This window comes from Camelus ferus, chromosome 33 (assembly GCF_009834535.1).
Source record: "Camelus ferus isolate YT-003-E chromosome 33, BCGSAC_Cfer_1.0, whole genome shotgun sequence".
NCBI classification, from domain to species: domain Eukaryota; kingdom Metazoa; phylum Chordata; class Mammalia; order Artiodactyla; family Camelidae; genus Camelus; species Camelus ferus.
In genome coordinates, this window is record NC_045728.1 from 12189441 (window position 1) to 12210971 (window position 21531).

General features: G+C 50.4%; 1 protein-coding gene across 1 annotated transcript in view; it reads left to right on the forward strand.

Moving 5' to 3' along the window:
* The window catches only part of DSCAML1 (DS cell adhesion molecule like 1), a 314658-nt gene that overhangs the window by 11663 nt on the left and 281464 nt on the right, over window positions 1-21531 (forward strand). Inside the window, exons 2-3 of the mRNA XM_032472451.1 lie at window positions 4119-4436; window positions 8118-8264. Coding sequence (XP_032328342.1) covers window positions 4119-4436; window positions 8118-8264 — 465 coding nt within the window. The remainder of the gene's footprint in view (window positions 1-4118; window positions 4437-8117; window positions 8265-21531) is intronic.

Sequence of the window (21531 nt, forward strand, 5' to 3'; positions counted from 1 at the left end):
AGGGCTGCAGAGTGGGGCCCTGGCCATCCTTTGCAGTAACCTTCACCTCCCTGGTCCCCTCAGGGAATCACTGGGACACGAATCAAAACCCCACCCCTTATATTCACGCATCCTTATTATGGGGAACCACGTAATTTTCCATGTTTTTACCTGCTCGGCAGCACTGGGGAATGGGTAAGACGGTACAATCCTCCCCCTTTTGTGAATGAGGTTCAGAAAGGCTATGTGGCTTGCCTGATGTCACACAGCAGGTCAGGATTGAGCCCCAGGACGAAGCTCTGTTAGACTTGTCCCAGGTCTCCATCAATTGACCCACACTTCTGTGCTCCTCTCTGAGCCAGCTGAGGCTTTGTCACTTCTCTGAAGATTCAAAGAGGAGCTTGAGAAGGAGGGAAAATCCCCACCAGAGAAGTCTCTCTAGTCTCCATGAGGTCGGAGTGATGCCCCTAGACCCTTGCTAGTCCCCCTTCTGTGACTAGTGACTGAATGTACCCACTTCTGCTGCAGCCGCTCACGGGTGCCCTGTACCAGCCTTCATCTTGGCACATGGCAGAGATTTGAGGGGGATTCGTGCCTCAGTTTCCCCTTTGTGGAGTTGCTCACTCCTTTCTCCTGGCAGGTGGGATGAGGCTGAATTAATGTTTATTTAAAGCCTTCTACATTCCAGGCTGACAGGTGCCTTGTGATGGTAAAATATGAGTCCAACGTAAGTGCAAAATGCTATTGTTTTACACCTGAGGGTGATGTTTCATGACGGCAATGCACTGTCAGAGCCTTAAGCAGAAATGAATGGTTTGTCTAATCCTCCCCAGCTCCCTCAGACTCGGAGGACAGCAGCTCACATCCAGGGGTGGGAGAAATATGAGGCTACTCACCTTTTGCTATAAATCTGCTGTTTCTTCAGCCCTGACAGGTGATTGGACAATCCCAGTCAATTCATCAATTAAATCTACCCATTTGTAGCTGCTGAGAACCTGGTGTCCTTGGCTCCAGCAGGATCCAAGGCCCAAGTACAGGAAGGCTGTTGCTATTATGGTTGATGGTCTTGCCAGGAGCTGGTCGCCGAGGGAATTCTGGGGAAGGGGTTGTCTGCCGGCAGGACAGGTGGGGTGGATTTCCAGCCAGGAGAGGAGACTAGGAATGTGTATTTAGAGTGGGTTTGGGATGAAAGAAAGGATGGGGAAGGGTACCCAGCCTGGAAAACCAGATTTTGTGGTTGGATTCCTCTTGTCTTCAGCATGGATCATACAATAGAACAGTTTCGTACCCCCCTTCTCTGAAGTCAGGCAAAGCTGGGGCCTGGCCCAGCTCCAGCATTTACATCCTGAGTTACTTTGAGTACGTTAGTTAAGTTCTCAGAGCCTTGATTTCCCCATCTGTACAATGGGAATAATAATAATAACATCCCCTAGAGAGTCATGAGATTATGTGAGATGTTACCTAAAACAGATCTAGCGCCCAGCCTGGCCTGTAGTTAGTGGTCTCTGTGGTGTCTGTTACTAGTGCTGCTGGCATTACCATCGCCGAGGGTGACAGTGTACTCATCCTTCAATATCTTCTTACCCTGCCCCTTGAATCAGATGATTCCTGAGTTCCTCTCTATCAGGGATCTTTCTCAGCTTCCTAAGTCCATTTGTCATGCATAATGTAGAGTCTTTCTGTTCCTTGATGGATTTTGGCTTCCAAAATCCATAAAGCTGCCACGGTGAGGATGTCTGATTAACTAGGTTGTCTCAGGAAGTACCCAGAACCCCGGAGTGATATCCCTGCTCCCATAGTCTGAAATGTCGAGTCCAACAGGAGCCCCTCCTGGGATGAATGTGTGTGTGTGTGTGTGTGTGTGTGTGTGTGTGTGTGTGTTTGTGTGTGTGCGCGCGCGCGTGCGCACGAGAGAGCGTGGTAATGTGTGGCTGTATTAATTCAGGTCCTAGCCAGCTGAATATGAAAGTTGGTGGCTAGGTGGTGTTTGAGGAAGGTATCTTTATAATTGCAGTGGTTACAATCACCGAAAGGTTAAGAAATCAGACTCTGGGCTCAGATTGCCTGCGTCTGTGTCCCAGAGGCCCCGCTTACTGGTTGTGCGGTCTTGGGAAAGTTGCTTTGAAACTAAGTGCCTTAGTTTCCTCATCTGTGGACTGGGATAATAATAGTACCTCCCTCATGGGGTTGTTGGGAGGATTAAAAGAGGTCATACAAGTAAAGTGCTTACAACAGTGTCTGGATGTAGTTAACCAGTCTTTGTTGACTGAATCTCAGTAAGGAAGTCTTTCAAAAGGTGAGCAGGCTCCTGCCAGGGGAAGCTGGTGAGTGTGGGTCCTAAGAGAAGCTTCCGAAGCCTCAGTCTGCATACTTGTGAGATGGCATGATTTCATGACCTTGGAGAATAGTCTAGCCCCTGTAAGTTGGACAAGCTTCTGAGGGTCCCCTTTGGGTGGGCCACTTCCTCTTCCACAGAGCAGACTGTCTCAACCAGCCACACGGGGACTGTCACAGGAGAGGCAGTGTGAGGGGGCAGATGGAAAGGCCGTGCTGTCCCTCTCTGCAGCCGCTTAGGGCACAGGGCCAGGTGGGGACAGCAAATGCATTTGCTGCTAAGAGGAGGCCCCTGACACCGCAGCAAGGAGCCCACGGATGCGTTTTCCAGCACTGCTGCTAATGGCTTCATCACGGCTTTTTATGAGATGATGTGAATTGCTCTGACCAATGAGGCTTAATGGCCTTCCTCAATGAGCTGCCCGGTATATTCTCCCTGGAGGCTCAGCTCAGCGCTAAGCCGAGAATATTAATATGGTCCGGATGCGGGCCCTCCCCCTCCCCATAAAGTTGTGGAAATTGAGGTCAAGTTGGGTCCCCGCAACGTTCTTTAAACAAGCAGCTGAGTGGTTTGTTTGCTCCTTGATCTTCCTGGTGGAGAGGGAGTGGCTTCCAGCTGGAGACCAGGGACCAGGCCCCCTCTTCTTCTGGGTTTGCCTCCACTTGCTCAGAGCTGGCCCTTCTGAACAGGGCAGGCTGCTTGGAAGGGAAGGCAGGCCCTGATACCACCATTCAGGGCCGCTTCCCACAAGGGTAGGAAAGACTGGGGTCTGATGCTGGGATGAGAGTTGCAGACAGGTGTCCTCCTGGTCTGGCGGCCTTGATGTTGTCAGGTAGCTGCAATGGTGAGTGTGTTCTGTGTGGTTGAGTGTTGCAGTCAGAAACCCACAGGGTCTTTGCAGCTTCGTGCGTCCTCCCTCCATTTTACGAGTGAAGGAGCCAGATGGTCAGAGACGGGAAGGGAATTCCACAGTTGGTCAGTGTCAGGGCTGGGTTTAGAACTGGGGGTGGGCAGGGGTGGCGGTCTCTTGTTCCCGAGCTTGGATTTATCTACCCACGGTACCACCGGTCCTCAGCCTGCCCTCTGGGGCAACACATTTTCCAAATCGACTTCCAGAGGGGGAAGACAGCTCCCAAGGTCTCCTGCAGTCTTCTCTCCTTGAGGCAAGCACCCCCACTTCCTGCAGTGCTTCCTCTCAGAACGAAGTCTCAGACACTTTGCCTTTCAGCTATGACATGGTAGAAAGTACGCTCAGGTGCTCTTTAGAGCAATGAGTTCAGATTTCAGTCCTGTAGCTTATTAGCTGTGTCATCTCAGGCAATTCACATAACTATGCTTAGGCTCCAAAAAGGAGTGATATAAAAGAGGTGAGACCATCTCCTCTCAGGGTTGTACGGATGAACCGAGGGACTCAGTGTGAAGCTGCCAGCGTATAGTAGGAGCTCAACAAATATTCATCATCAAAGCAATTTCAGTGTCTAAGTGTGGACGCTGGGTGTGGATCATGGCTCAGACCCTTTAACATAGCAGAGTAGTGGCCGCCTCTGTCCATGCACTTGGCATGGAGGATGGACATTTTAACGTGTGACATTCCTGTGCGAGGCTGGAAACTTCTGCAGGGCGGGAGCCATCTCTTAATCACCGTTGCTGGTGCTTGGTGTAAAGTGAGTGCCCAATAGTGCTTACTGAATGACTGGTGCTTGAGCGTTTTATGAATGAGCTGCAGCCTCTGTAACCTATGAGGGTATCATTAGCTGGTGCTAACCAGCCTCTCCACTCCCCTCTCCCCTCTCCTCCCCTGCAGCCCGCCCAGAAGATGTCGGCACCAGCCTCTACTTTGTAAATGACTCCTTGCAGCAGGTGACCTTTTCCAGCTCCGTGGGGGTGGTGGTGCCCTGCCCGGCTGCGGGCTCCCCCAGCGCGGCCCTTCGATGGTACCTGGCTACGGGGGACGACATCTACGACGTGCCGCACATCCGGCACGTCCACGCCAACGGGACGCTGCAGCTCTACCCCTTCTCCCCCTCCGCCTTCAATAGCTTTATCCACGACAATGACTACTTCTGCACCGCGGAGAATGCTGCCGGCAAGATCCGGAGCCCCAACATCCGCGTCAAAGCAGGTAAAGGACCAGACACCGGCTCCTCTCCTGGGAGAGCTCACTCTGCAAGATGGGAATGGGGAGCAGGCAGTGCCTGTCATTCTGAGGATGTGTGTGTCACATGGAGGAAGTCAGCCCCTCAAGGAAAGTTTTGCTGTTCTTTGGAATCTTAGCTCTGCTGCTTACTGTGTCTTTAGGCAGAGAACACACCTTTCCGAGCCTCTGTTTCCTCATCTGCAAAGCTGATGCCAGCACCTACCCCATTCATCACTCCATGCGATGCTTACATGAGCTAGCACCCCTTTAAGTTAAGTAATGTGCTCATTTCAGTACTTGATTCATGGAAAACATTCAGTGAGTTTCCTTTGTTAAAAAAAAAAAAAACCCTTTTACTTAAATAGAACATATAAAAAGAAATGCACACATTGTAAATATACAGCTTGATGAATTTTCACAAAGTTTGACTAATATCCAGATGAAGATAGCAGTGCCTCCAAAAGCCTCTTTGGGCTTTTTTTCCAGTCACTCCTCCCTTAGGGGAAACCACAGTCCTGACTTCTAACAATATAGGTGTTTGCCTGGTTTTGCACTTTATCTAAATGGAATCCTACAGTACGGATGCTTTTGAGTCTTTCTTGTTTGTGGGGTTTACCCCTGCTGCTGTGCGAAGTTACAGGTCTTTTGTTCTCATTACTGTGTGGTCTCCTCTGACTACACTGCACTTTATTTATCCATCCCACTGTTGATAGACATTTGAGTAGAGGGTATCTCATGAGAACAGGCATTTAGGTAAATTTTTCATGATGGAAAACTCTTAGCAGTGGAGGATCTTGGTCTTGGGAAGAGTTGAAGGAGGCAAGGAAGTGAGGGCTTCTCAGCTGGTCTCTTTAAAGATGCTAGAAAGTCTCATTTCTCTGGGTTAGGTCTGGAGGTGAGGGAATGGCTTAAATCACTTACTCTTAGCCGGGGTGTCATGACATGCTGGTGTGTCCTAATCCCTTGTAAAGTGTACCTCAAATAATAATAAAGCACTGAAGTTTGGGGAATGCTTTTCTTAGAAGAGTTTTTTGGGTGGGAGAGGACAGGGAGTGTCCTAGCTAGCCCACGTGATGGCACCAGACCTTGGGCGCGCCATCTTTCCTGGAGATTGTGTTGGGCAGAGGAGAGTGGGTTCCGGGGAAGTCTCCTCAACCTGCATGCCTGGTGACAGATCCTGCAAGATCTCTGACTTCCTGGGCTTGCAAGAAGTCAGCCCCTCAAGGAAAGTTTTGCTGTTCTTTGGAATCCTAGCTCCGCCACTTGCTGTGTGTCCTTAGGTGGAGAACACACCTTTCAGACCTTCAGCTTCCTCGTTTGCAAAGCTGATGCCAGCACCTACCCCATTTATTGTGAGATAGTTAAGTGAGATGGGGCCCTGTTGAATTAAGGTCCTTCTGCCTCAGGAGCGCCTCTCACATGTACAAGTTTCCAGGTAGCTGGGAGTGGGTGTGTAGGGGGTGAGGTGGGGTGAGAGTTCTTAATTAGAGCTAGTCTTCATCCCACTGGCTTGTTGGTGGGGAGGGCGGGCATTCTTAGAACCCAGGGCCATGCTGAGGTATCTCCCCTGGGGCTCCCAAGGACCCTCTTTTCAGGGGGCGGCACCATTCCCCTAACATGACATGGGTGCTGGACTGGGGGCCCTGAGGCCTGGATCGGGAGCCCAGTTCTGGCTGCCAAAGCTGGGAGGGTTGGGCTGAGAGGAATTGATGTCCTGTTTCCTATTACACGCCTGTTATTGGGTTAGGATGCAGTATTCGCAGTAATCCCGTCTAGTGTTTCTTGCCAGTGAGGGAACTAAGACAAAGGAAGGTTAAGCCACTTGCCCAAGTGTACATCACCAGGTAGTCATGCCATGTGGCTCTAATGACAGCGTTGTCACAGTGCTTTCCATGTGCCGGACCTTCTACCTGCTGCTGTTATTACTATTATTTTATTACTATTATTTCCTTTTACCAGCAGGGAAACTGAGGCTGCAGAAAGTTAGGTAGCTCTTATGCAGGGTTACACCACTGCTCAGAGGAGGAGGCAGGACCTGCTTGTTTGATGCCCCTAACCACAGGCCTCTGCTGGCTCTTGGGGACTGTCCCAGCGGTGTGCGCCCACACCCCCGCCCTTTCCACTCTCCACTCTGCTTCCCTCCAGCATTGACTCCCCTTCGCCTCCTCTGTGCTCTCCTTGCATCCACATCCTCATGCACAGACAGTGCCACACCCGACCCACGAAAGGGTGGACCATAGCCCCTCGGAGTGGGCAGTGCCTCTCTTCACGCCTCTCCCCTCCACCTCAGCTGTATCTCTTCCCATCACAGCCACAACACGGGGAAGGGAAGAATAAAGACCTGGGGAGGGCTGGACAGGGCTGGCCCGTTGGGAAACACAGCCAATTAAGAAGCTCTAGATGAAGCCAGAGGGGCTGCAGGTGCACAGCCGGAGGGGCTGCAGGGCCCTGAGCATCACCCTGGCAACCGTGGCAGGGAGAGCAGCAGGGCAAGCTGCCCAGGTGCCTGCTGAGGGACAAGGTTGGTAGGCAGGGGGGTCCTGGCTGCGGCAGCTCTGCCTGGCAGAGAAGTGGAAAGACAGAGGAGGTCCCTGGGAGAGGCCAAGCTGAGGAAGACAAGAGAGAGGCAGGCCCCTCGGCCCCACCCCTCAGGTTCATCCAGCTGGCCAGAGGGACCTGATACATAGAATGCCTACAGGTGACAGTGTCCTGGAAACCATCCCTGGGACCGAGCAGGAGGCCCCCACTGCACACTGTGGGGGAAGGGATAGTCTGAAGGCATGGGCAAGACTGGGGGTGAGGTGGTAGGTGGTGTCAGGAGTGGAGGGAAAAGCAGCAAGGATTTTTGGTGCGAGGAAGGCAATTAGGTTTACTTATTTATTCTCAGAGGAAGTATTGGGGATTGAGCCCAGGACCTCATGTATGCTAAGCATGCAGTCTACTACTTGAGCTGTGCCCTCCCCACCAAGGATGCTTTGTTTTGGAGAATCTTAGAGATGGCCCTGTCTGTGGGGTTCTGCATTTTCAGAGATAATCACAGTTTCAAATATTCTTCCCCATTGTCCTTTTAAACCACCGAGTCCTGCAGAAAGTTCAGTATGTAAACTTACATTTTCCCAGGCTGCCTTTCACATTGAAGTGGTACGAAAATCTGTTGCTAGATCATGTGTCACAGTGGTTATTTTGGCAAATGATGGTCCCCATGCCCCAGACTCTTGCCACCCTGGGCCCAGGAATAATGTAGGAAATCAAGTGTGGTTCCCTTGGAAGGATTCCGGCCTGTCTCCTCATTACCCACACATTGTTGAACACAACCCCATTGCAGGGCGGAGGTGCTGCCCTCAAGGCCCTTACAATCTAATGCCGTTTGCTAAAACTCACCAAAATTGGCAAGGCTGGAAGTTGGATTTATGGTCTTGCGGAGGGAGGCTGGCTATTTCTGAGGGAGAAAGGGTGCCGGCTGGAGCGGGAAAGGGTTTGCTGGAGAGGAGGTGTTCAGGCAGGGAGGAGAGGAACTTCTGAGCCAGGTGAGGTGGAAGCGGGGAGAAGAGTTATTGGGGGCTGTGGCCTGGGGTTCTGAGAGGTGGCTTTCTTGGGCCCTCCACTGTGTCCCAGCCGATCCTGTGACACCCTCTTCTTTCTGCCCCACCCCCAATCTCTCTGCAGTTTTCAGGGAACCCTACACCGTCCGGGTGGAGGATCAAAGGTCGATGCGTGGAAGCGTGGCCGTCTTCAAGTGCCTCATCCCCTCTTCAGTGCAGGAATACGTTAGCGTTGTGTCCTGGGAAAAAGACACAGTCGCCATCATCCCAGGTAAGCGAGAACAGCAGGGTCGCACAGGCAAGGGCGCGGTGGGTGGGGCGTGGCCGGAAAAGCAGAGGTGCTGAGTTGGTGGTTGAGCTTAGCCAGATCTTGCCGTTGGTTCTGGTGAGCGCTTTTTATTGTTCTGGTGATACTGTGGCAAAAAAGCGTGTTTGGTCTTGGCTTGGTGCGTCTCCGTGTGGCAGGGTGAAAACCCACCTGCCAGTGGCTTCTGCTGCGTGTGAAGGTCGCGTCAGACACTGGGTGTCCTACTCTCCCAGAGGAGTGGAGTCACCATCTTTCCTGACCACCAGGTCTTTGCTTGTCCTTGGCCTTAGGGATGGGAGGCAAGGCTGGAAGGAAGGACCTTTTCTGTGAATGATCTGGTATGTGATCCGTGTTCCTGTGTTGAATGACTTGAGCAGTGAGCGCTGGATTCTCGGAGGACCAGATTTGAGTGAGCATGCATGTGGGACTTTTATTTCACGAGCTGCCTGAAGACCCCATCAGAATTCTTGCCAGCCTCACGCCAGGCCTGGTGCTGGGAAAAGTCTGATACCATGTTGTAGGGCCACCTTGTTAGAGCCACTGTGATTGCAGGCTGGTTCCTTTTCCCTATGCAGGGTTGTTACATCAATAGGTCTGGAAACCCCAAGAGAGGCCCTCAGAGCCTCGAAATACCTCCAGGCCTCCAGTTACAAAACTATGGGGTTTGTCCACCCATCCAGCTTTTCCCCTCATCCCTGCACATTGCAGAGGCTCTGTTGATTTTTCTTCCTTTCTCTACCAAGGACGTTGGTTTTCCTCTCTGTAAAATGGAGGGATTTGACCAGATGCTCAATGAGTGCCCCTCCAGTGTTGATGGCCCACCAGCTGGGTTCTAGCTGCTCAAGGTCTTCAGGTTAGTTGGAGAAGATAGACTTCTATGTATGAAACCCGTGAAGCCAGGGTTCTCAATCCTGCTATGTATTTGGATGCCTGGGGAGCTCTTTGAAAAGCAGCAGTGCTTGGGCCCACCCTGAATCTGTGTCTCCAGGAGTGGATCCTGGGCAGCAGCAGTTTTAAATCTCCTGAGGTGGTTCCAAGGTAAAGCTCTCAGACAAACCAGTGTTTAGGTACCTTGGTCGTGAACGTGGCAGGATACTTTTTTTTTTTTTTTGAGACAGTGATTTGTGTTTTGCTCTTGGAACTTCTTCCTTGTCTCAGCCCCCAGCGGACACCCAGGTCAGTGTATCTCTTGGTCTCAGAGCTTGTAGGAGGACTGGAATCAGAAGCTACTTGAAGACACCTGCTCTTTCTGCCTCATGTAAAGCTGTAAGTGAGCAGAAAAGGTTAGGACGGGTGTTCTGCCTGGGGAGGAGAGCCTCTGAGGGCAGTGAGCAAACAGGAGACAAACGGATGCTAGAGGCGGGGGTGGTGCTGGAGGGTACTCAGTGGGTGCGGCTGGAGGAAGTGGTCGGACCTCGCAGGGGTGGCGGTGTGTCTCCGTGGGGTCTGGGACTGAGGCCAGCCAGGCTCTTGTGTCCGAATGAGGCATAAGATGCACAGCCCAAGACCCAGAGTGACCCTGCAGGCCGGGAAAATGGGCTAGTGAGGACCACAGAAACCCTGTGCCTTGGTACATCCCTGGGGGAAGCCCCAACGGTGATGCAGATTGGACGTCCTGTCTCTCCAGCAGAGGCAGACTGAGGGTGATTTAAAGAACCATGCTATTTCTGATACACTTGAATTTATGGACTAAGAGTTATACTCATTCTAATAATAATAATAATAATAGTAATAATAATAATAATAATAATTTTGAGTACTTACTATATGCCAGGCACTAGGCTGAGAAACCTTCATGTATGATCTCATTTTATCCTCACAAAATGTCCCTAAGTGTATTTTTTTCCCTTCCACTTTACTGAAGAGGAAACTGGGGCTCAAAGAAGTAAAGAGACCTGTGGGTCAAGCATCTTATCAAGCAGAGGGCAGGGGTGAACCCGGGTCTGTTCTTTCAGCTGTACCCTGAACCCCGCACAGAACTTCCTCCCAGCCCCTGTACAAATGTATCCAATAAAGCATTACTCGGAGCACAATGGAGGCTCGAGTGCTGCAGGTATGAGGGCCTTGGCCAGAGGGGAAAAAAGTCAATGTTGGTTTTTAGGGAAAGGTCTGTGGAACTGAGTTGCACATAGTGATTAAGAGCCCAGACTCTAGGATCAGACTGCCTGGGCTCCAAACTCACTCTTCTGGGCAAGTCTTTTACCTCTTTGGTGCCTCAGTTTCCCCAATGATAATAAAATGGGGGTGATGATGGAACAACTTCAGAATGAGTTCATGTATGTCACGTGTTTCCAACGCCACCTGGCACCCACTGAGGCTGGGCTGGAGCCGCGACGGTGATTATTAGGGGGGAAGAGAGCTTCTTCTGCTTTGTGCCGCGGTTTCCTGTTGCGGTGTCTGCATTTCTGTGTGACAGGGTCTGTGTCCCCCACTAGAAGAGTTTTCCGAGGGTGGGAATGGGGTTGTTTTCATGCACACATCCCTGGCTCCTAATGTACCACTTTGCACCCCCAGGACAAATGCTCACCAGATGTTCAGTGGGTGCAGGAATGGATCGTTGGGAGAGTTCTGAAAGAATATGGGAACAGCGAGCACAGAGGCACTGAGATATGGATGAGTGCCGGGGGCGTGGGCTAGTCAGAGGCTCAGCTCAGCAGGAGAGACGGAGGTTAACCTGGCTCCTGCGCGTAGGAGCTGGAGGCAGTGAGCTTCCCCCAGGTTCACTGGGGTTGGTGCTTATAGTTGGTGCTTCAGGGCTGTCTTTGATGTTGAGCCTGGACTCGGGGCCCCAAAGGGCATAATTATCAGGGAAGTGGGCTAGACGCTAATCTGCAGGGCTCTGTTAAATGCTGGTTCTGTAGAACCCCGTTCTTTCCTTGAGCCTTGGAGAATTCGCCTCCCCTGCCCAGCTCTCCGGCCCCATCCAAAATCATTCTAGATCCTTGTATAGCTATGTTTTAGATCCATGGGTGGACTTCCCAAAGCACACGAACCCAACTAACATGTTCCCAGAGGACACCCCGAGGACGAGAGTGGGTGGAGTTTTGTAGGTGAGGGGCCAGAACTTGGGCCCACACGCAGCAGGCTTTACTTTTGGAAAATGCAAATTGTTTATTGATTCTTTTTTTTTTCATAAAAATAGAATTCTATGTCATCCATTCCACACTGTACTGAGTGTGTGTGTGTGTGTGTGTGTGTGTGTGTGTGTGTGTGTGTGTGTGTGTGTGCTGTGATGCTGGACAGCAACTTCTCATGGTGGGGGTTGCGTTGAGGTTAAGGAAGCACCAAGGAGTCTGAGTTACTGCCCTCTGACACTTCAGGGTCTGCTTCTGGAGCAGGGAGAACAAGGCTGACTTTGCTCTCTGGATATGCAGGGCTGGGCTCAGATCTCCATAAGCCACAGGGCCAGCAGGAGCAGGTGCTGGGGAGCAGGAGGAGGAACAGGAGGCTGGTGTGGGCCAGTCAGGGCCCACGAAACATCTCCTTGGGGAGAGCAGGTGCTCTGGGAGGAGGGGCCCTATGGGGTGGGTGCAGGCCCCTGTAAATGAGGTGCCGGCCCTCCGATGCCTCTCTGAGGAGCGTTGGGAGGAATTAGAGGCTCAGCGCCTCAGCAGGCTCCAAGAGTTGGGCACTGGCTCATGGGTTGGCTGTCCTAGCTGACCATGCTGGGAGGGGCAGGCAGGCATCCAGGAGCTGGCCTCTGAAACTCTGAGCACTCTTTGGGCTGTGCCTTTCACAGGGTAAGTAGAGGCTAGAGAGACAGCCCAAAGTGCTCCTAGAGCGGCCCGCTGTGCCTGCCCCTCTCCTCCTTCCTGTCCCCGAAGCTGGTCATCTTCCTCCCATCTGGCTGTTCAAAGAGGTGTGTGTGAAAGCACAGAGCCTCTCACCTATGAGCTGGCCAACTCCTACTTCTTACTTCTCTCCCTGGGGACTTGGTCTGGAGGTGAACTGGCTCTCCAGAGCAGGCAGGGTGGGGGTAACAGGGCAAAGGGCCGTGCCCAAACATAAATTGAAATTAAGGCCTCTGGTGAAGCCAAGATGTGGTTTAATTTCCCATCTGCATGATCACCATTACAATGCATGTTATTGGATATAAAGATAAATCCAGCCCTGTTCCTAATAGCTTTTAATTTCCACCAGACCTGATTATATTGATGCAGGCTCCTTGTGGGAGTTTCCCGGCATGCCCTTCCCCAGCATCCTGACTGGCTGTCTGGGCCCCAGCGGGGAGTTTTGGACACTGCTCAGATGCAGGGCCAGATGTATCTGCCAGTGCGCTGGAAGACCAGCCTGGAGCAGCTCCCTTGTCTGTGTGGACGGGACTCTCGTATGCTGGGTTGTCTTCATGCCCTGGTCAGGTTGGGAGTGCACTGGGGACACTCTGTGTTGGGGGAGGGGAGAAGCAGGAGCAAGGAGAAACTGGCCAGGGTAGGGGGTCCTTTCTGAAAAGTGGGCGGTGCTCCCGGACCACAGGTGAGAGTCAGTGAACTCACCACCCCTCTCCCACCTCCCTGTTTGTCTCCAGGGTTCCAAGTTGCTCACAGGTTTTTGTATCTGAGTTTTGTCCTGCGTCTCCTCTGCCTGGTCTGCACTGATCCCCTCTTCTCCTTATGAGAAGGATGCTGTGCTTCTCTTTTGTCCTTTAAACTTGGTTCACATGTGTCCCCTATCATGAGGCCTTACATAAGCCTTAGCAGAACCTACCGCTCCTCTGATTCCATTCTTGGAGCACTTTATTGCGTCTCCCATTATAGGCAGTTGATTCTGTGTGTCTGCTGCAGGAGGGTGTACAATTGTATCTTTTCTATCTCTTTATCCTGAGGGCCCTCATAGCACCTGTTAAAACAACAACAACAATATCGTAATAATATTAATGATAATATTTATCATGTATTGAGACCCCCTTTGTGTTAAGTATTATCTCGAATCCTCACAATAACCCTTTAAGAAAGATAAAGTTTTTTTAACTGATTGGAATGTTTCCCCTAGTTGTATGAATGAAGACAATGAGGCCCAGGGAAGTTAGGTGACTTACCCAAGACTACGCAGCTAATAAGTGGCCTGGGTTTGAGCTGGGGTCCTCCAGGTTACTCTACTTCCAGCTGCCTCTACAGAGCAGACTCCTCATTGAGAATGGACGATCCTCCATTTCCAGAATAGGAGGAGGGCCTGTTCCCTGTCTCTTGCGCTTGCTTGGGGGCAGAAATGTGTCACCAGGCCTTGCATTGACTTCTGGCTCTGTGTGTGGTGAACAGAAAGGCTTTGGCTTTTTTGAAGGACAACAGCTCTCCAGCTGAAAGATGGGTGAACAAAACAACCATTCTCACAGGGAGGCTTTATTAGGCACTGGCTCTGTTTTGGGCCCAGCGGGAGACACAAAGGCAGTCCTGATCTGGGAATTTAGGTTTCTGTTCATGTTGTCAGCTCTGATGGACAAGGATGGATAATCCTGGCACAATAAACAATCAAATATGATCTTGGTTTGCTTTGGAATGCAGAGTCTGTATATTAATTGCATTTGGCTCTGGCTGATACTAAAATTGCTTTGATCCCATGAGTCTCCTCCAACTTGGACAGGAGATGGCACAGACATGAGAGAGCCCAGGTGGTGCCCGGAAACTAGTTGGACACATTTAGGCTGCAAATGGATGGAGTCACTGACTGTCAGAGCTGGGAGGGCCCTGGAGGTCACGTGGTCCAGCCTCCTCCTTTAGCGATGAAGACTCTCAGGCCCAGACCAATGCCTCTCATTTCCCCTCCCCTTCTCTCCAGCCCATCCTCAAAGTGCATTATCTTAATACCCATGGGGTGCTTTTCTTTTACTACCAGACTTCTTTCCTTCTTTATCTGTCTAAAACCTACCCATCTTTCAAAGTCTGGTTCAAATACCACTATTTCCATGATATCTTTCCCAATTTCTGCCTAAGAATGGATTTAAAAATTACCCAGATTAACCTCCTTCTAGGGGATCCTTTTCTGAACTCCCTCTGAACTTTATCAGTTCTTCGCTCAAGACACTAATCGTATTTTGTCCTGTAATATTTTAATATAGGTTTTATCCCCCCTGTGAGAATGTCTGACCGTCAAGAGTGGGAACTGTATTTCGTTCAGACCCCTTTCCTCTCCAGTGCTCATAGAAGATGATTAACAATGGAGATGAAATGACAGTCTCTCCTCTACTGGACTGTCCTGCGGACCTGCCTAAGGTCACACAAAAAGTGGTGGCTTTACAAGATCTAGGCTTGGTGGTCCTTGGCCTCCATTACTCTGAGCTGCTTCAGAGCTACCCAGAGAGAGGCCACTTCTGTGGGTTCCTCCTGTGATACTCTGATGTTTAGTTGCAAAATTGGGCATCCCAGCTTTCTACTACTTAGGGGCATGGAGAAAATGGGCTGGGATGGCCAGTCTGTGCTAATATGAAATAGATGATGTGTTCAAGTTAATTTAACCAATGGGGTTTGGGCTCCTGCTGAGTGCTAGACAGAGTCTCAGGCCTTGCAGAGAAATTAAACTGGACCATGATCTGTTTCTTCCCTTTAGCAGCTCCTATCTAGGGGTTATACTATCTTCCCAAGAAGAGACGATACAACAGAGGCTGGGATCCTTTCTGATGATGGCAGCTCAGCAAGGCTCCTGAAGTGGGGGTGGGGGGAGGCTTGCAGGCAGGCCTTGGAGCAGAAATAGCACGTTGAGTGAGGTGACAGCGTGGGGAAAGGCAAGCAGGAAAGGAGAGGATGGGGTGATTTGCGGACATGGCCAGAGGGTAAGTAGAAGTGGTGAGAGACAAGTCAGGAAAGGACGCCAGGACACTTAACTCACAAAGGTTCTATCCGGTTCTAGAGAAGTAAAAAGGACAACTTGATAATAATGACTGATGTGGAGCACTTACTAAGTTACCAGACTCTGTTCTAAGCATTTGACATGTGTAGCTCATTTGACCTTCCCAGAAGTCTGAGGTTGAGGGAACCATTATTCTCCCATTTTATAGACAAACAAACTGAGGCACAAATATGCTGAATAAATTGACTACAGTTAGCAAGTAGGAGAGCCACAATGTAAACCTTCGCTTTCAGACTCCACTCTGTGTGCTCCTGAGCGCTGTACTAAGTTGTCTCATAAAAAATTAATATACAGAATATATTTTTTAAAAAACTGCTGCAAATCAACAAGAAAAAGACAACACAAGAAAAAAATTGGATGAGCAGACAATTTATAGACAAGGTAGAAGTAGGGGATGTGGCAGAAGGAAGACAGGCTGTGAAGCCTGCTGGTCCTAATCGGTGACCTTGAGGAAGTTACTTTCGAAGCCTCAGTTTCTTCACCTAGGAAATGGGGGGAGTGACACCTCCTGCACGTGGAATCCTTTAGATGAAAATTAGGACTCTGAGGAGACTTCAGTTCTCTGATGGAGAAAGAGTGGCCTAAACTCAGCAGGGAAATTGCACCCCCAGCTTCATGACGCAGTCCTACCTTGGGCTGGGCTACCCTTTCTGGGTTCTGGGCTGGAGGCAGAACACGGGTCAGCCAGGGATGCCGCCTCCCAGGGGAGCAGCGGTGCTGGCATCATGGACTGGAGAATGCCTTTCCCTAAACGTGATCTTGAGAAAGTCATAAACAGCTGGGGCCAGGGAGATGACCCCTGCGGCATTTTTAACTCAAATAGGCCGCGGTACTATTTGGGCAGAATGAGAAAAACAAAATGTCGTATTATTCATCTTTGTGTTCACTTGTGCCTTGTGTGGTATCTGATCAAAATTATGTTGAGGAAGGAATGAAGGTGGGTGGTTTGGTACCAACCCAGCAAAGATCAGCTCCACCAACTACCTGGGTCTAATCCGCTCAGTCTCAAACCCTGGTTCAGTAATTTCTAGTATCTCCACAGCAATATACAGCTGACAAGGGGCTTTTACGTGATGCCTTTGGCTCCTCACAGTAACCCCAGTCCCTTCCCCATTTTACAGATGGGGAGACAGATGCAGTGACGTTTAATGACTTGTGCAGTTAGAAAAAAGGTCAAAAGAGGAGATAAACACATTTTAAGACATATGTGTATGCAGGGCCATGTGGCAGGTACCTGGATGTCATCTCATTTAGTTTTCCTCTCAACCTTGTGAGGGAGGCATGCTACCCGCATTCTTAGGTATAAAGAAATGAGATTCAGAGAGGCCAAGCAATTTCCTCCAGGTCACACAGCTTCTCCATGGCAGAGCCTGTGCCTGGACCCAGAGCTTTGTCCCCCAAGCTCAAACTTTTTCCTTGTAACATACTTTAGTGACTGCAGCCTGAGGGCTCTCCCGGGACTCATGACAATTTCTTTCATCAAGGCACTTGCACAGAGGAAAAGGCAGCGATTTTGTTATTGCTGTTTGCTTATTGTTTGCTTCTATGGGGAAGGGAGCATCTGATTCCAGACAGCCTAGTCTTCCTCTGAGTGCAGAGAAAAAAAAATCCCGCCTTCTAATGCCTCAGAAACACACTTTGCAGGTTAGAGATTACGAGGAAGCATCCAGAAGCAGCAAAGGAATTCTCTCCTAAGTCAGATGGCCTAAATCAGAATGATAATCATCGTGAGAATAACAGTAAGAAAATAAGTGATCAGTCATTGAGCTCTTATGTAAGTGCTTTTTACGAGTCATTTCGTTTCCTCCTCATGAGTGTGCTGTGCAGAAGGCGGTATTATTTCTCCACTTTGCAGATGAGGAGCTTGAGACAGAGAAGCCGGCCACCTGCCCAAGGCCATAGAGTGAGGGCAGGGTGGGGCAGGATCTGAGCCCAGAGCAGTTTGATTTCAGCTCTCAGAGGTGACTTGGGCCACCTCTCCGCGGTGCCCTGATGTCTGTGTCACCTTTCACTTACATTATGCTCTCTGGTTTATAAAGCGGGTTTACAGGCAGCATCTTATTGAATCCTTCCAACCCCATCCAAAGGAGGCACATCCTTCACCTCACTTAACAGGCAGGGAAACCAAGGCTTGGGGGAGCTGAGGGGTCCTCCCAAGGTGACACAGCCAGGGAGGGGTGTACCAGATCTCTGGTTTGATGCTTGCATCCCAGGAGCTCTTGAGGCCCCACCTGGAGCGCATGCCCACGGCTCCCCTTCCAGGCTCCCGGCAGTCGGGCTGCTCTGCATTTGCATGCCAGTTGGTTAGTTCCAGAACCATCAGCCACAGCTCCTCAGTCAAGCAGAAATGTCTGTGTTCACAGGTGCCTCTGGCGGCGTGTGCATGTGTCGTGTTTTGCTTTTCCATTTAGTTCATGGCAGGTGCTGCATTTCCAGAGCACCCACTGGGTGAATTTCAGTAGATTTAAGACAATTGCTGGCAAACGCTCTGCCCCGGGATCACGTCGCGGCAGTGGACACAGAGCAAACTGGCATTGTTTGGTTAAGTTGGCACCTCTGTAAGTTACCCTGAAATCAGAGCAGAATTCTTTATGGAAGGTTATCCTACACATAAATCATCATTAGACTACCTCATTTTTGTTTAATGCCTACCTAACTGTGCTGTAGTCTAAAAATGTGTGTTTAGTGAAGTCAAGGGTTGCAGGGAAATTATAGGGTTTTCAAAAACCCATTTGCTTTGCTGCTGTTCACATCAGAATCAATCTTGCCTTTAGTTCTCAATCTCATTGCAAACATGCTGTATTTCTCGCCGAATTCTGGCATTTAATGTAGGGTAGCATTTATTCAGAAGAAGCCAACGGTGCTTACAGAATGGTAGAGCTATGTATAGATGGCACTTCCTGCCAAGCCTGTGATTTTGAACTCTGTTGTGTGTCAATGAGACTTCGCAGCCATAGCTGGAGCTACGTGGGGAGGGACAGAGCGGAGGCCTGCACTGGGTGGCACTGGAAGGGGAGCCTGCATCCATCATGCAAGCCTCATTGTGCCAGCACATAGTAGGTGCTCAGATGATGTTTCTTGAGTACTTGGAGGAACGTTTAACCAGGATGGTGACGGACCTTTAGATTAGGTTGTAAATAAAATGAATTTAAATGAAGGGATGGGTGTGGTTCTGTGGCTGCTAGAATAAAGCCTTCATTTACTCCTGTTATGTCCCCAAATCATCAGGGCTTGTTTGCCTTTTTGGTGGGGTGAAGCTGGGCAGCAAAGCTAAAAGGGTGTGGACTCTGGCCTCAGAGATACTTGGGTTCAAATCCAGGCCCTGCTCCTTACTTTCCACATGATCCTAGGTAAGTCCTTTAACCTCTCTGAGTTTTGATTTCCTTGGATGAAAGGATTAGAAATCATGTACTTTTTCTATATAGGGAAAACATATTTTCCATGTATAGTTTATATTTTTCTACATAGCTCTCTTTCCTATATACAGAACCATTATATGTAGGTTTCATATAGATCCTCTATACATAGGTTTTCAGTTTTTCCTAGTGCTGAGCAGACATATGATTAACTGTCCCAGGATTAATCATCTCCTTGAGGAGTGAGCGTCCAGGTGTGAGCATCTAGGTGTGGCTGCCCAGGAGTGAGTATGTAAGAGTGAATGTCCAGGAGAGAACATGCAGGTGTGACCATCCAGGAGTGAGCATCCAGATGTGAGTATCCAGGTGTGAGCATCGAGGAGGGAGCTTATAGAAGGATGTGCTTGGCTCTCATCCCCCTGGGGGTCACTTGGCCACGAGGTTAGGAAGGACAGAAGACAGCTCTCACACTGGCAGAGGCAGGGGAAGCCCCTCGTGTCTCCCCACATGGCTGAAGCCCAGTCCCTAACATCATGACCTTGGCTTTGTGGTCTACCTGACATCTTGCTGTGTGCAAGATTCTCAGGAGTTTCGACATGTGTCTTTTGGGGCTGCAGAGTCTGCCTTTTGCAGCGGAGCCAGGTACAGCCCTCTGCCTTCCAGTACAGGGGGCAGCGGGGCTCCAAGGTGTCCTATAAATTGCAAGTATTTTCTTCTCATACGTGGAGATTTTCCAATCTCCATCTCAGGGTCATAGCATATCTTTAGGGACATGGAATCTGCTAGAATCTGGAGAGTCAGCTGAGAAGCAGATGACAGAGTGGGACAGAGACGCCTGTGACAGTGAGTGGCAGTGGTGGTGGTGGCGGCTGGGAGGGAGCGGGGGGCTGTGGCGGAGTCTGGGCTCCAAGTGCAGTTTCTGCTTGTGCACCAGAGTCAGCCAGGCATTGGATGACCTTTATGCTGTGTGTGGTGGTCTGATGGGCTCTCAGACTTTGTGAAGCAAAGGTATCTCTTCCCAAAGCACATGGCAGGGGTCCCTCTTCACTGCCCTTCAGAATGGGACACAGAAAAGGAAAGGGCTTATCTCGGGAATATTCTGGAGCCTGCTGTTACTGATACAGACCTCAGGAAACAATTGCACGATGCCTGATGGGATGAAGCTGTACCCTTGGGGCGTGCGCCCAGGAAGAGGCACAAACTCCGTCAGGCTGCACCTGGCAATGCCATGTCTTATGTTGACTTACACTGACTTCATCACCTAACTCTCTCTAATGGCTATGTTGGCATAAGCAACAATCAGTTGGTTGAATTTTCAGTTCATTATTTAATTTAGCAAATGTTTTTTGAGCACTTCCTGTGCGCAAGATGCTGTGTTATGTAGACAGTGATTCCCAAGGGTCTTTGCTTGAGGATCTCAAGGGATTTGGAGAAATTCCTCTTCCCACACACCAAAGAAATTCATTTTAATTAAAACCCGTATATGTGTATGTATATGAGTAATGTGCACACTGTGAATTCCACATGTTGACTGTGCACACCTGTGTACTCACACTCACCCTTCTTTGCTGTGGAAAGGGAAGAGAGAGTCACCTGTGTAGGCCCCCAGAAGCACCTCAGAGCAGAGACACCTTGGCCCACTGTCCATGGGGAAGGGCATCCCCATGGCAGCATCTCTGGCAGGAGCATGTCTGGGTGAGTGTGTGGGTCTGGGCCTTTTTCTCCTGAACAGAGAGGACAGCTCCTCCTTCCTTCCTCATCTTCCGGGTGGGAATGTGGGCAGCCCATGTGTTCTGAATTTCGTGGGCAGTCTTTGGTGGTTTGCTATTTAATGAGGCCTGTTCGGTTCAGGGAGGGTGAGCAGAAGCATGGAAGATATTGGGATGCTCTGCCTCTCTTCAGGGGCTTGCTGTCTTGGGACACAGGTGACCCCGAAACAAGGCAGAGTGTGATGCGGGGACGCCCAGCCTCTAGGGCCTCAGAGGCGTGAGCCCTGCCTTCTCTGGTTAGCGCAGGCACTCTGCTCTGTAAGGCGGCTTTTTCCGTGGGTACCAGACAATGGGTGTTTTCGTCAGGCTGAGCTCCTGCAGGGGAGAGTGTTCTAGACCTGTCAGCTCTCAACTTTAGAATTACCTGGGGAGCTTTTAAAACACACTGTTGGCCAGGCCCAACCCCAGACAGTTAAGTCAGCATCCCTGGGGGAAGACCCAGGCATTGTATTCGTGAAGCCCTCTGGGTGAACCTGGTGAGCAGCTGGGTTGCAAACTCCAGTTCTGGTCCAGGAGGCCATCGGGGAGCGGGGCTAAAATCCGGGAGTTCTGAGAACAAAGGCAGTGCTCTTGGGGGGGAAAAGCCTGGTTGGGCTGGAGCTCACGACCCATTTGACGGCGGGGTAGGGTTGATGCTGCACTGAGTTGTGTGTAACTGAAGGGCAGTGGGGAGCCACTGAAGATTTTGAGTAGGAAATGTTCTGGAAGGACTTTGGGAGTTGGTCTTCAGAGATTAAGGATGTTCGTAGAAACAGCGATTATCCCTGCTCAGCCTCCTGGAACCCAGGTCAGCTCTTGGATTTCTAGGACCTACCACTGGGCCTCACTCAGGCCAGTGGGCTGCAGGCAATCTCTGCCCCACACCCCACACTCTCCTCGCTTTCCTGCCCCCTCCCCAGACAGCTGTCCCATAACCCAGGTACTGGCCAGGTGAGGGTGGGAGCTTGCCAGCAAGGCCTGTGGGATGTAGGGCCCCACAATGTCACACCCAGAATTTAAGCAGTAGAGGGATCTCAACAGTCTGTTTACAATATTAGTGAGCAAATTGGAACTGTGCTTTTAGAGTTTACAGGTCACTTTATATATGTTACACTTAGGCTCATAACAATTCTCGGGTAGCATGAAACGGTTATCCCCACTTACACATGCACACACAGAAGCTCAGAGAGTCTCGGTGACCTTACTCTGCTGCTTCTCCTATACTTGGGAGAAGAAAACCTTCGCGACAGAAGTAGGTAGCAATGCGGGCCAGCGTCTACTCGGCTA